General features: G+C 50.4%; 1 protein-coding gene across 1 annotated transcript; it reads right to left on the bottom strand.

Moving 5' to 3' along the window:
* Nucleotides 1-1,419: 1,419 nt before the first annotated feature.
* Nucleotides 1,420-1,959, bottom strand: LOC103252795 (B-cell lymphoma/leukemia 11B-like; the record flags this gene model as incomplete). Its single annotated transcript, XM_008051388.1, has 2 exons — nt 1,881-1,959; nt 1,420-1,788 (listed from the first exon to the last, which is right to left on the bottom strand). Coding segments are annotated over exons 1-2 (448 nt in total), but the record flags the coding sequence as incomplete, so codon positions are not given.
* Nucleotides 1,960-13,781: the final 11,822 nt, after the last annotated feature.

Here is a 13,781-nt window from a genome sequence, read left to right as displayed (position 1 = left end):
CAGGGGTCTCCCCAGGGCCCAGCACGGGCCTGCAGGAATCCACACACCACTGCAGCCTCCCCACAAGAGAAGTCTCGCTAATCTCTTTGCACACAGGTGAGTCAAGTGTGGCCCAAAGCCACAAAACTGTCATGTGGGGGAGACAGGTATGCAGCGTCACTATGACCCGTATCTTGGGTGATGGGGGGTTCCTGCCTAGGCCCAACCGTCTCACTCTACTAGAAACTACACAGCCTCAGCCAGCTTCCGGGACCCTAACGCGGCAGAGGTCGGTGTGTACATTCCCCCAGCCAGACACCTATCCTATGTGCACACTGCAGTGATCCCCCATAAGGCAAGTTCCACTGGCTAAGTATTTATGGAGGCCCTGTTGGATCCTCACACCAGGCCTGCTAGTTTTATGACTTCCTGTTGACAGATGAAGAAACTGAGGCTCAGACCCATGGCGTGGCGAGCTCAAAGTCAACCAGCAGGATTCGAACTCTCATCTGCACGACCACTGCTTTTAGGGAACACAGGCCAGCCAGGCCATCCTTCTCCCCCAGTCCTCCTGGGCTCAGAAGTAGAAACCAGAAGAAAACACTCTGGTCTGCACAGAAAGCAGCTCCCTGCAGGATGTTCCAGCATGCCCCAGCCATGGCCCGGAAAGAGGGACCGAATACAAGCTCTCTGCAATGAGCAGACCGAATTGGAGGACACAGGTCCAAGCCTGGGGGCCAAGGGGCCCACACCTGTTTTCAGGGTGGTGGAACCAGCTGCCCCGGTGGTGGTCAGCTGAGTAAGCATGCCAAAGGGCTTGTCCAACCTCCCCCAAGGGACACAGTGCTCCAGCAAGTTCCCACACCCCTTCCAGAGACCCACCCCAGGGTCAAGCAACATCAGAAGCAGCCTGAGATCAGGGGGGGCCTCACCTCTCTTTTTGCAGATGGGAAACTGAGTCCAGGGGTGGTGGAAAATGAACGTTCCCATTCCTAAGTGCCTCCCAGGTCACGCCACACACATCTACCTAATCCTCACAGCAACCTACAAGGTCGGTCTCCTCAGCCCCATTTTCCAGATGGGGAAACTGCCGTCTCCACATTATGAAGAACAGATTCCAACCCAAGACCGTCTGGCTTCAAAACCAGGGTCTAAGCCGAGACCAGTAGCAAAGAGAAGGCCAACTAGACTTCCAAACGTCCATCCTAGGCCCTTGGCCACGTCTGGGTTCGGCTCCGAGACAGAGCCCCCTCATCAAAAGCCAAGCAACTGTCAGCCATTCTGGCCTCTCCAAGCGCCAGGCCTGTCTCCCCCGAAGGCCTCCTGGATGGCCCAGCTGGCGGCCCCCCGGCCGGCCCCCGCACCAACACCCTCAGACAGAGGGCACGGGGACGCGGGAGGTGGCTTCAGCAGCGACCGGGCGAGCGTGGCATCCCGTACCTGCAATGTTCTCCTGCTTGGGGCAGATGCCTTTCGTGGGCGAGAGCAGGTGGTCATCTTCGTCTGGGGTGACCTGGATTCCGATCTCCACCGGCTCGGACACTTTCCTGAGCTCGGAGCGTGAGGAGGGCGGCGGGCTGCCCTTGTCCAGGCCCTTGTCATAGCAGGCACCCAAGCTGCCACCACACTGCTTCCTCTTGTGCTCTATAAAAACCAGGATGTCCCCCAAGGGGAAGTTCATCTGACACTGGCCACAGGTGAGGAGGTCAGGGTCGGAGCCACCCACCAGCAGCCCCAGGCCGCTCGGCTCCTCTATCTCCAGACCCCCGTCTTCTTCGAGGATGGCGGCCTCCACATGGTCAGCCTCTGCTGGAGACAGAAAGGAGAAAGGGGAGGGGTAGAGAAGACAGAGATGGACTTAGGTGATCAAGGCACCCGGCATCGTTCCAACCCTTCCCCACCGAGAGGCAGCGCCTCTGAGGCCGGCTGGCTGCCGGAGCTCGCCAGTTCCGCCCAGAGCTGGGGTCTCACCAGCCGCATGGGACAGACGGGGACACTGAGGCTCTGGGAGCCTCACGTCAATAGGGCCGATCTTACTGCATTCTCTTTTCTGGTCAATTTCCCCAACATAGCATATGGAGACACACACACGCACACGTGCGCACACGCACACGCACACACACGCACACACGGGCGGTTAACGGAGCCAGGTAGCCGCGTATCTTTCCAGCTTTGCAGTGTCTGAGAACCACCTGGGAGGGCTCTGGAAAATCCCGATGGCCAGGCGGCACCCTCTGACCCATGACTTGGAGAACCGGACATCAGTGTGTCTCTTAAGACGCCCCAGGTGTTGCAGACAGGACAGGACAGGGACAGCCAGGGAGACCCAGTGAACCGGAGTTCTTTCCTGCTGTGGGCCCAAGCGCGGGCCCCTCCCTTCCCTCACACCTCCATTCATGGCCACCCCATTCATGGGAGTCTACACACATTCCTCTACCTGAGACCTGGCCAGTCACCAAACTAGAAAACAGAAACCCAGACCGGCTGTCGGAGAAGCAGCCCTTAGGAGAGAGAGAGAGAGAAGCCCACAGGCTGGGAAAGCAACAAGTCAGTGTCAGGTTCCAAAAAAGATACAAGGGAAAAACAAAAGCACCAGCAGGCGTCTGGGCCGGCTTGCAAAAGGGGGGAAAGCCTTCCTGCCAACGCCCGGGCCTGGTCAGACTTCCATGTCTTTACAGATTTCCCAACACTCATCAGCTTCCCACTGTCCCTTTTTTATGTGTCGATTTTATTTTCACTCCCAGAAAAAGAAAGAGGAAAAAAAAAAAATTCTCCAGACTCTCAAAGCATGTCAAACCACACTTTCAAGGGGCTGTATGTTTTTATATTTCTCAAGCGGCTGGTAAAGTCCCTTTTTTTAAAATTTATTTTGTAATTATTTTTTGGTAAGGGACATAGGACCCACATAGTGTGAAGCTAATAAATGCCTCCAAAACAGCAACCACCTCCCCAACTCCCACAAGGGAACATGGGAAGACTCAGCAGCCAAAAATGTCCTAAATTAAGACAAGTGGACAAGACGGATTCCCCTCCGGGTGTGAGCAAACTCAGGCTGGGGTTTTCCAAGAGCAAAATGGGAGTGATCATCTAGGAGGCAGGAGTGGCGGGGTCTTCGGGAAAGCCAGGGGGCAGCCAGAGGTCCGAAACCTGAGGAGGCAGGTATATTTTCCAGTTGCATGGCATTTGAGAAAGGATCGTGCAAACCACAGAGGAACAGCGAGAAGGGAGGAAGGGAGGAAAAAAACATTCCGTGGTAGTGAAGTTACTGAAGGGCCAGAGCCAAAGAACAGATAATTTCAGGAAAAAATTCTGCGGCATCTTCCATCCTCCATGTAAATCCCTGTGCTGCGTTTCCTGAACACAAGCTTCTCCGGGGGCCCAGGCGTGGCCGCGTGGAAGACCCAAGGCAGAATGTACCAGACGTGACGTAGGCTGCCCACGTATGGACGGTGCGTGGAACAGGAGAGACGCAGTGATCGCTGAGAAGAGAAATCACAACCTGAGATCCCGCCTGTGGTGACGGCGAAGCAGACAGAGCCCCCGGTGAATTCAATGTAGACGCGTCAGAACCGTGGCAGCACAAAAAAACGCCCCATCGAGGAGGAAATCCGAAATCTGCCTGTCTGCCTATCTCTAACAAAAAGGGCCCACGAGGTAAAGGAACGGTCCTCACAAAAGCCGATTCCAGAAACCATCAATTACACTTTTAAAAAGAAAATCGGAGTTTACTTCAAAAGCAGTTTGAAGACAATGCCCGCGTAATTAATTTACCAACTTATTTTTATGAAAAGATGCCTTGCTAGGGTTCAAATGTAATCACAGCCTCCCCTCTGCACATTGGTTCCAGCGAGAAGTGGGTTCCTGTGAACGGTTTGTCAGGATGTAAAAGGTAATTATTTGGTACCTCTTTTTTCCCTTTAATGATCTAACATTGAGCAATACTATTTATATTGAAAAGCTCGCACCTTTAATTACCAATTACATATACATAATTTCAGAGCCAAAGGAGAGGGTTGTAAAAACACTTCTTTAGAAATATAAGGATGTATTGTGCGCCATTTTTTGAGAAGGAGCGCTAATAAATGGGAGAAGGATGTCAAAATATTGTTTTGTTAAAAAAGAGAGAGAGAGAGAGAGAGAGGCACAAAGGAAACGAGCTTAAAAAGCAGAAAAGGACATAATGAAATGGAGAATTCAAAAGAAACGGGCAAGGTGCCGTACCTGGTACCATTATACATGCCACCCTGGGCAGGCCTGGCAGACGTCTGCATCAACAGCACACTGGGTATTTAAAAAAAAAAAAAAAAAAAAAAAAACCACGAGCAACAGCAAATTCACATGCCCAGCTTGATCGTCCTTTCCGGGGTGGGGGGCATTAATTTAATCTCTGGTTTACTTTTTTGTTTTTGTTTTTATTAACTTTTCCAGCCACGTCCGCCCTCCTGGATAGGAGTTCTAGCAAGTACCAATACCTCCTCTCCGCCAGGTCATAAGCTACATAATTTCAAATTCACTTTCTAATTCAAAAGAAACACAGCCTGATTGAAAAATTAGCAAAGGTCACAGATGCTTGTTCACAAGCATCCCTGTCTCTCCCGGTTCCCCCTTGAGCCAAGACTCTGCACCCGTGCTTTTTCTTTTTTTCTCCTTTTTTTTTTTAATAGTTTTTATTTTTGGTAACATCTGGTATTCTTTCCTTTTTTTTTTTTTTTTTTTTTTGGCAGTCTCTGCCTTTTCACTTTCCTTATGCAGCAGCCCTGGGAGTCCCCATAATTGAGTCTGAAGGTGTCCAAAGCCGTGTGCTGTGCTGCAGTTCTGATTTCTGCATCAGATCCCTCGCAGCCAACCAGCCAGGGAGCCAGGTTCTGCTGGCGTCCGGCAGACAGCCCCAGGATTATCCAGGGCTCAGCTCCGAACCAAGGTCTCCACCTCTCAGACCAGCCATCAATTCAGTCTCGCAGGGCATGTGTGAGGAAAAGAAACCAGAAAAAAGAAAAAAAGTTCTTCCCTCCCACTTGGAGCTTGAAAGTAAAACTCCCTGAGATGACAGGGTGTTCACCCCACTAACTCCAGAGAATAGGGTTTCCTCTCCCCACCCCCCGGGGTCGTGGGGCTTTCTAAGCCTTGGCTGGCTATGTGTGACACTCTCAGGAAGGTGGTAAAGTTGCCCCCCCCTCTGCGCTCAGACAGCAGAGTCACCCCGAGCCCCCAACCAAGGACCAAGTGGACCAAGAAAGCTTGCTGGGCCTAAAAGCTCACATTCAAGACCTTCGGAGACAACCCCAAAGACGGTGGTTTCATTTCCGCTGGCAGGCGGATACCGGAGCTGGGAGTGTAGGGTGCCTGTGTGTGTGTGTCTGTGTGTGTGTGTCCTTTCTTAGAACTGTATCGACAAAGGAAGAAATAAAAGGAGAAAGAGCCACTTGGCCAAGCCCTGAGAAGGTCGGGGTGGGGAGCCTCTTTCTCTGCCCTGTGGATAGCTGAGTCTCCAGGCTCTGCACAGCCTCAGAGAACCAGGCCTCTGCTCCGACAGGCAGTCATCGACCTGCCACCCAGAGACAAAAAAGCACCAGGAAAGAGAAAAGACTGATTTAAAAAAAAAAAAAGCCCTTCGAATCCCCAAACCCTTCAAACCAGCCCCACGAGGCCTTGTCCGGAAAACTCGGGCCTTAAAAAAAATAAAGCCAAGATGAGGCTTTCCTCTGAGATGATTTCTGCTTTGGTGAAAAGCTCCCCAAGTGTCAGGCAGCCATGCAAAATATTGCTGCTCTCAATATATTATGAGTTGAATAAAGTAGTGTAATTGCTAAAATGTTTGACTCATTAAGAGGAAACATGAATGGATTCAGCCGGCAACTTGTTCAAATGTCAGATATCAGAGAGCTGGGGAGACTCTGAAATGCTGAATTCTAAAGTACATGGACAAATGTATATTTACACACACACACACACACACACACACACACACACACACAGTCAGATTTTCTTTTACAACAAAACCGCATTTTATTTACAAGGCTGGGCCTCCTCCCAGCTGGTAAATGCATTTAGAAGCAATGAAATCAGGCTTCACAAATAATAATGGACATCGTTGTTAAGTGAAGGAGCAAGCACTGGGTCCTAAGACAAACTTCCCCAGGCCTCAGCGTGGCTGGGAAGGAATTTGGGGCAAAAGACAGAAGTGGAAAGACACTGTGAGCACTGGTCCAGCCAAGCAGCCAACAACAGCCCTGCAGTGGCTCAGCAGGGCCTCACCTGGCCAGTGAGTCCCCTGCCCATCCAGGCCTCCAAGAGCCCCACCCGGCCTGGGTCATCTCGAACTGCCTCCCTGCACCTGCCCTTTGGGGAATTCCAGCTGCGAGGTCGGCCACCTGCTGTCCCCAGAGCACAGGGCCTGTGCGTGGTTGCATGCACACACCCGAGTGCGCCACTGCATACACAGCACCCACGTGCGTGCAACATACACAGCACATGGGTTCCTGTTCCCCCTCACCCTGTATCAATTCAAATCTCTCATCTTTAATGGCTAAACCACATTCCGGGAGAAGCATATGCAGAATATCGTTTCCGTGACGGGGGGTGGGTGGCGTAAAGGATGTTGGAGGAAGGCTGCCAGGCTCTTAAAAGCATGTACCACCAACGTCACAGCCACCATCATGATGTGTACGCATGTTTACAAGAAAGGTTCAGCATCCACCCGCTCGAGCCCTGCCATCCGACTGGAGACTTTACACCTGCTTCCTACGAAGATGAGCTTCTGCCAGCAAGCCCATGCTTACCAATAATCTACGAAGAGATCTTTTCATCTCCTCCCGAGACCATTCAGGGAGGGGCTGAGACTCCGGGCGACACTGAAACGCCACCAACACGCACACTCGACGGAGCACAACACTTTCTGAGCTGCCATCAATTTTTAATTTATTGGATCCAGGAGAAAATAACAACCATGGGGAGGGGGGGGAGGAGCAGGGTGGAGGGGAAGAGAACCGGAATCAATTGCTGGCAGAGAAAATAATCTATGACTAGATGACGCTTAAAGGCACGACAAGAGATTTTATGAAGTTCCCCTAACGGAGGTAATAAAGAAGTGCCCGGCAGAGGAGACGGAGAGAGCCTGGCATGTATTAGAGAGCCGTCTACACAGGTCACAAATGGTTAGGACACAAGGTGGGGAAGGGGTCCGTGGAGGGGCACAGCCAGGCAGGGTCCGAAGCCAGCAGTGCTGCAGAGGTGGACTTTCTCTGCCCTTACCCCCTCGTCCTCTCAGGAGAAGGTCTGAGGCATCACAGATCAGCCCCGTGCCTCCCTGAGACCCTCTGAAGGCCGGAAGGGCGGGTGCACACCCGGCCACCACCCCCAAGGCCCTGTCTGCTCCACGGCACACGCCTCAGTCACCATTTCTGACATTTGGGAGGAAGAGGAAAAGCACAGGCAGCCGGGGCAAAGCACAATCATCCATGTGGGTTTCCCTTCCCAGGAAAATGACCAGGATCCCAGCTGACTCAGTCAGTGGTGGCGGGGAAGGGGGGGGTGCGTTCGTTGGAGCCAGGCCTGCATTCTAGGAGAGTGGGAATTCTGACCTTGAAGAGGTTTTGGGTACAGGAGGAAGCTCACTCCCGTAGCCTGGGCGGGCAGACTCCAGGTAGAAAAGTCAGTCAGATGCTGCAGGAGGGACCCCCACCATGTACAGACAGTCCTGCGACTCTCGAGCCTGGTTTTAGGATACTTAAGCATCTCCCTGAAAAATATCCTCACCTGCTCTACAGACTTAGTCCAATCTCCTTCTCTCCCCCACCATACACATCTCTCCAGGACCCCCAAAACTCAGGCGTCTGGGTCTCACCAATTCAAGAGCAGAAAGAGGAACGCACAAATAAGGAAAACAGCAACCAGGTGAATTCACAGATCCCAGCCCTTCCTAAAAGGTTACCAATAAAGAGCTTGATAAATAAAATAGCTGCTAATAGGAAAAAGAGAGAGAGAGAAAGAAAAAGCCCCACCACCATAGAAATCTTTCTAAACACATTCAGCATCTTCTATAAAAACTGCAAATGCCTTAAATCCTCAGAGCCGCGACAGGGCTCAGAATCCTGTGATCGAAAAGCATTCTTTGTGGTCAAATGGAGAGATTTGTTTTATTTAACGTTATGCTTTTTCAAAGGGGAAGAAGAAAAAAAGACTTGCATGCAGAACAAGGGAGGAGCTTTAGCAGAAGTTCACATTCTCTGAGGCCGCCAGCAAAACAGCAATGACTGAAGCTGCTTCCAAGATCTCATCCAAGGTAGGAACTTGAACGTGACCTTTTTTTTTTTTAAATTCTTAGCAGTGCATCCATTTCTAACGCACACGTTAATCACAATAACACTGGCATTCAACTTTCTTGAGTCATTTTTGCATGTTGTTTTGGGAGAAAACTCATTAGAACATTTCACGAATGTATTTCTAGTTCAGCAGCTCAGTGGAGGGGGGGTCATAAAAAAAGTTATGTAAAATAGAGGATTGGGGGTTATTTTTGGTTTTGTTTTTAACTTTGAAGTGACTTAATTTTGTGTGGTCTGGGATTTCATTACCATAAAATAGCTCAGGCTGGCTAATTCAACACCCAGGCAAATAATCAGCTGCCTCGGAAAAAGAAGAAAAGGAGGAATTTCTTGAATTCCAGCAACTGCACAAAAGACCTGTATATGTCAAAATGCCGGACGAAAGTCCCCGTGAATGTGGCTCCATTCCTCATATCTCCATCCAGTGTCACTTTTGCTGGTAAAAAACCAGGCTGGCTCTGGTCAACCTCCTCCCTGACTCGTGCAGAAGACGAAAGAAGTGTGTCCCTCTGTTCCCGTGTCCCAAACAGGCTGCGCTTGGCACTTGGTGTGCATGTCCTGGGAAACCGACTACCCACGGGAGACAGGTAGCAGCCACCTTTTCTGGGGGAGGGATGGAGAACCCGGGAAAAGAACACAAGCCCCTCCCGAGGGAGCTGGGACAAGACAGAGCACACAGGACCCCAGGCCGAATCGTATGAGTAAATAAAGAGTGCCACAAAGTGACAAAGCCCCACTCAGAACAGTTGGATGACACATTCATCCAGACTTCCATTCCTGGTGTCTTTCTGTATCCTCCATTAAAAATCATGCCAGTGAATCTCCAGCTAACATCGTCTTCAGAGAAAGATGTTCAGCGGGCATCAATAACTTGGCTGTGCAGAGGAGGGTGCAGTCCTCAAAGAGCATTGATTCTCCCCCTTGTCCTCCCCAGATGTGACACCAGCTTTCACCTAGAGGCCAGAGTCCTTGGAGAGTTTCAGCTCAAGGGAGGCCTAACCAGAGACTCCTTCCTTAAAGAACCTGACCCCCATTTTTCCCCTCCCCCATATACCTTTTTGCATGCATATGCTTATCTGTGATCTGCGTTTAGTTACAGCTTGTGAAACTCCCCCAAGTTCCAAGGCAAAGGATTCGAGATTTCCGAACTGAAATTTGTAAACGGTTTTCTGCAGGACAGGGACCACCGCCCAGCCTGAGACTTCGAGGTGACCGTGCCCCTTCATCTGTGAGTGGTCCCGTGAACTCACAGCCGCTGTATGCTACAACTGGCTTGATTCAAACATTAAATGAAGTAGAGAAATCATCAGATAAATTGCTGGCCCCCTGTACTAGAGAGTGAAGGCGCTTTCTCCGGCTGATGACAGCACTAGGCTTTTGTCTGACCTAATTTATTTCTCTTTCAGGTTAGAATAAAGTACTCTTTCCTGTCGCAGGGTAACCTCTTCTGCTCATGTATTGAACTCAAGCATCAGACTCAGGGTTCCTGGACTGACGGCAGATTCCTTGAACTCGGAAAAGAAGACATTACAAATCTAGAAATCCTCTGATCCAAAGCACGCATATTTTCCAGCACTAAAACGATATGTTTAGGGGAAGAGACAGTCTCGTTAAAAGCCACTATGAGGGACAACTGTTTGAGATGAAAGGTCCGACCAAGCGCTGGCCTTAGGAACCACACACTCCTTCGAAACAAAGTTCTACACATTACTGGAGCTGGCATTTTATATCTTTGGGGAACGGTGCTATTTCCCTTAGTACAGTGGGAACATGACCTAATAAATGGAATTGAGAATCCCGGTATTATAAAATCTGAGCTTAAAGGATTTCCATTCATCAAGCTGTTTTTAGGCACATGACTCCGAAAAGCAGCGATTCTTGGCTGTTCCCCGGGTCTCTGACAAGCAAGACAGAAATGGACAGAATGTCTTACCCAAATTGACGGACACTCTTCCCAGACCCCCTGGCTTGATCACAAATGCCTTAACACCACAGTGGAATTTTCAGAACATCAAGATCACAGACGCATCGGAGAAAACATCCATTCAAAACTCACCGTTTTAATTGTTTTTTTAAAAAAAGAGAGAGAGAGAGAGAGAGAGAGAGAGGCAAAATCAAAGAAAAAGAAAATGCCCCCATCTGCCAAGTGAGGGCTTGTAAATCAATGGCGATAGCTTGAAAATAGATTTCTCAAACTTATATTCTCGTTTTGTCCTGCACGAATCTCTGCAGGAAAATCAATATTACAACTTCACGCTTAAGACATTTTGCAGCAACGTAAACTAAGCCGGTTCCTAGCCCATTGTCGCGAGGCGCCAAGCCATGACACGGGCACGGAGCTCCCCCTAGCTGCCAAGTGGCGCCAGGCGCGGCTCGGCATTCGAGGCTTGCCATCAACCAAAAGCCAATTCAACTGAAAGTTTATTTTGGAAAGTATTTTATCACAACAAGCAACAGAGAATGCAAAGGAGATGAAAAAGAGGCAGTGAAGGCTGGTGCAAGCCACATCCTAAGCTGGAAGACGGTGTCAGGAGTTCTGTTACGATAAAGGCCCCAGAAACTGGTGCTCCATGGTCGGAAACGGGGATCTGTCATCGGACTGTTTATGGTGCTTCTATCTCACCTGAGACATCATTCTAATTATTGTCAAAAGCACCTGAGGTTGGCTTTTCCTTGGATCAGGTAAGACCTGTGTAGCCCTACACGGTGATCACCGTGTGACCCGCACCCAGCTGTCTAACCCCAGCCTCTGAGGCCGGCCTCACCAAAGCAACTGCATTCACCCCCAGCACTTGAGGCACGACTCGTTTGTTGCTACAAAATAATGCTAAGACCAGACAAAAATCGTCAAGGCCAAGGCACAAGCAGATAGCCACCTCTCCCCTCCGAAAGGAAAGAAATATACATATGTATAGAATATTCAGGTAGGCCAAAAAAAAAAAAAAAAAAATCCTTTAAAAATATTAGGGGTTGTTAAAATATGCTCACGACTGTTTTCTCTCAGGTGTGAATTACAAATGAATAAAATCAGCCTGGCATAACACCTTTGATGAACACATTTTTATTCTCCCATGGAATCAGAACAGCTGACATATCACACTTCTAATGATACGGGGTTCCCTTCTGTGCAGAGGGAGACTAACTTGACTCCCCGCCACCAACCACCAAAAAAAAAAAAAAAAAAAGAGGGCTTATGTCTTATGAAACTGATCGGAGGCCCGGTTTTGAAAGACATGTGGACCGGTGGCGAGATACTATACCCTGGAGACTTAAGATCATTGTGAGCTCCGTCGCCTTCAAAACACACAGCTACAGCAAAACCCAATTTAACAGGCCACCCTAGAATTAACACAGTCTAACTTCTGCGGCAAATCTTGGGTCTCTGGTTGTTTTGCACGATCGTGAATTCACAGGGAAAATTCCCGATCTTCCGAGGAAACCTGTTGGTGGGTTGCTGAAAAATCACCTTAACTGGGGTTACGTAATTCACCATGCACATCTTACACGCCTTGGTTTCTTCCGAAAGCCTCAAGCTCCTTCATGGCCTTGAGTACGTTTTCCCTTCACCCTGGCCCTGTCTGGCCCAGTCGGCCGGCTCTGGCCTCTTCCTCTGCCTGGTCAGTCGATCTCTCTTCACCTCCCCCCTCGACACAACTGTGTTGGTTTGTGATTGTTTTTATTAATAGCGGTGTCTGTCCTCCGGTTTGAAAAGCCATCTCCATCTGGGTCAAACATTTTGAAGCAAACCAGAAGCCCAGGTTTCCATGGCCAGTTAGTTGTCTCTCACTCTTTTTCCCCCCACTCTCTGGTCCCTGGCCTGGTCTGTAAATTTAGCTAGCTCATGATGGGGTCCTTCTCGGACCCTCCCCCCCATCCTCCCCGCACCCAGATCAAGGATGCTATTTGTGTGCCTTTCTCCCAGGCCAGCGGTGATTCTAAGTTGCATCATCTCAAGAACAAACAGAAGCTGAGGCTGCAGATGCACCACGATTTAGGTGGTTTCTTTCGCATTTAAAATCTAAAATGTGAGCCCTGGGCGGGGGCTGTGACAGCACCCATCTCGCGAGCCGGGCACCCTAAGCCCATGACTCCGCATCATCTGTGGAGAGAGATACTTCCAGAGGCCACAAAGCCTAAGGTGCGTCCGATTCCTGCCTTTTCCCTGCCTGTTCCCACCTCCCTCCCGGGTGACACAGGACAGACCAAAAAGCCAGCTGCTTTTGGATAATAAATAGCCTTGTCTGAAAACTGGTTGGATCACTCTCCCAGCTTAAGCCCGTGCAAGCAGCCTGGGCTCTGGGCGCGCCTGGAAGGCAGGTGGGCTTCCTTTCAGCCCCTCGGCCCTGTCTCCTTTTTCTCCCCAGCTCTCTTCTCCCTTGCCTCTGTCCCTTCCCTCTCTGCCACTGCTCCCGTGTCAGCTGGCTTCCCTAGCACCGCTCTGAGCCAGGCTGAGAGAGACAGGGAGCACTTGAAGGATAGAAGGTGTCACAGCAGACACCCCTCGCCCCCAACCCCAGCGGCCGCCAGTCCTCTGTCCAGGGCTGTCGCCTGGTGTCCCAGGAAGGCCAGGGCAGGGAGACCCACCGCAAAGCGAACCTACCTGCTTCTTCCCCTTACTCACAACCGCAAGCGCTCCAGGCTCTCGGCACCGCTGCCAGCTTGGCAATGCACCCCCGTCGATTCCCCCTTCCCGGACCCCCACCCCCAATTCTCCCTCCTCAAAAAACAACCCTTGCAATTATACAGAGGCTATGAGGGGCAAACTGCCTCCCGGAGAAATCAGGCGTCTGCAAGTATAGACGTTTTAACAGCCGCCCCATCTAAAGGGGGAAGCGTGTCGAATACGCTGGGTAAAGGATCGAGATGTCAACGGGCGAAAAAGACCTGGATCAAACCAGGCTCAAATCTGGCTGCAAAACATTTGGTTTTCAACGCAACCAGCAAGTCTCCTTTGATGTTACGGTGGCACCAAATAAAAGAGAAGTCCTCTTCCCTCCCTCCAAAAAGGCTTCCCTCTCCCAAGACGAACCCCACTCCAGTAGCTCTCTCCCCCCCCCAAATAAGAATAATAACAATACATCCACAAATTCTTACTAATGTATGTGCTGTAACAAAGGAGAGGTGGCAACAGCAATCGGTCCGAGCAGATGGCTCCTTTGCCGGGTTTTTCAGGGGAGGGGAGAATCCCTTTATATATTTATTTATTTATTTAAATTTTTTAAAATATAACATAAATATTCGGCTCTCGGCCGCCCCGCAGCCAGTCCCCGGCGGCGGCCGGGCGCGCAGCCCTCTCCGGCTGGGCGCGGGCAGCCCGGCCCCCAACCCGGGGGAGGCGCGCCGAGGACGGCAGGAATACCACCCGCCCGCGGTCTCGATGGCACCCGGAGGATGTTTTATTTTTACGGCAATACAATAATAATAAAATTTAAAAAAAAAAAAAAAGAAAAGAAAAGGAACAGGGAAAAGCAACGGCGACCC

This window comes from Carlito syrichta, unplaced genomic scaffold, assembly GCF_000164805.1.
Source record: "Carlito syrichta isolate Samal-C Ts95f unplaced genomic scaffold, Tarsius_syrichta-2.0.1 Scaffold170683, whole genome shotgun sequence".
Classification (NCBI taxonomy): Eukaryota; Metazoa; Chordata; class Mammalia; order Primates; family Tarsiidae; genus Carlito; species Carlito syrichta.
The sequence above is the reverse complement of the archived record's forward strand: the minus strand, read 5'-3'. Positions and strand labels throughout refer to the sequence as shown.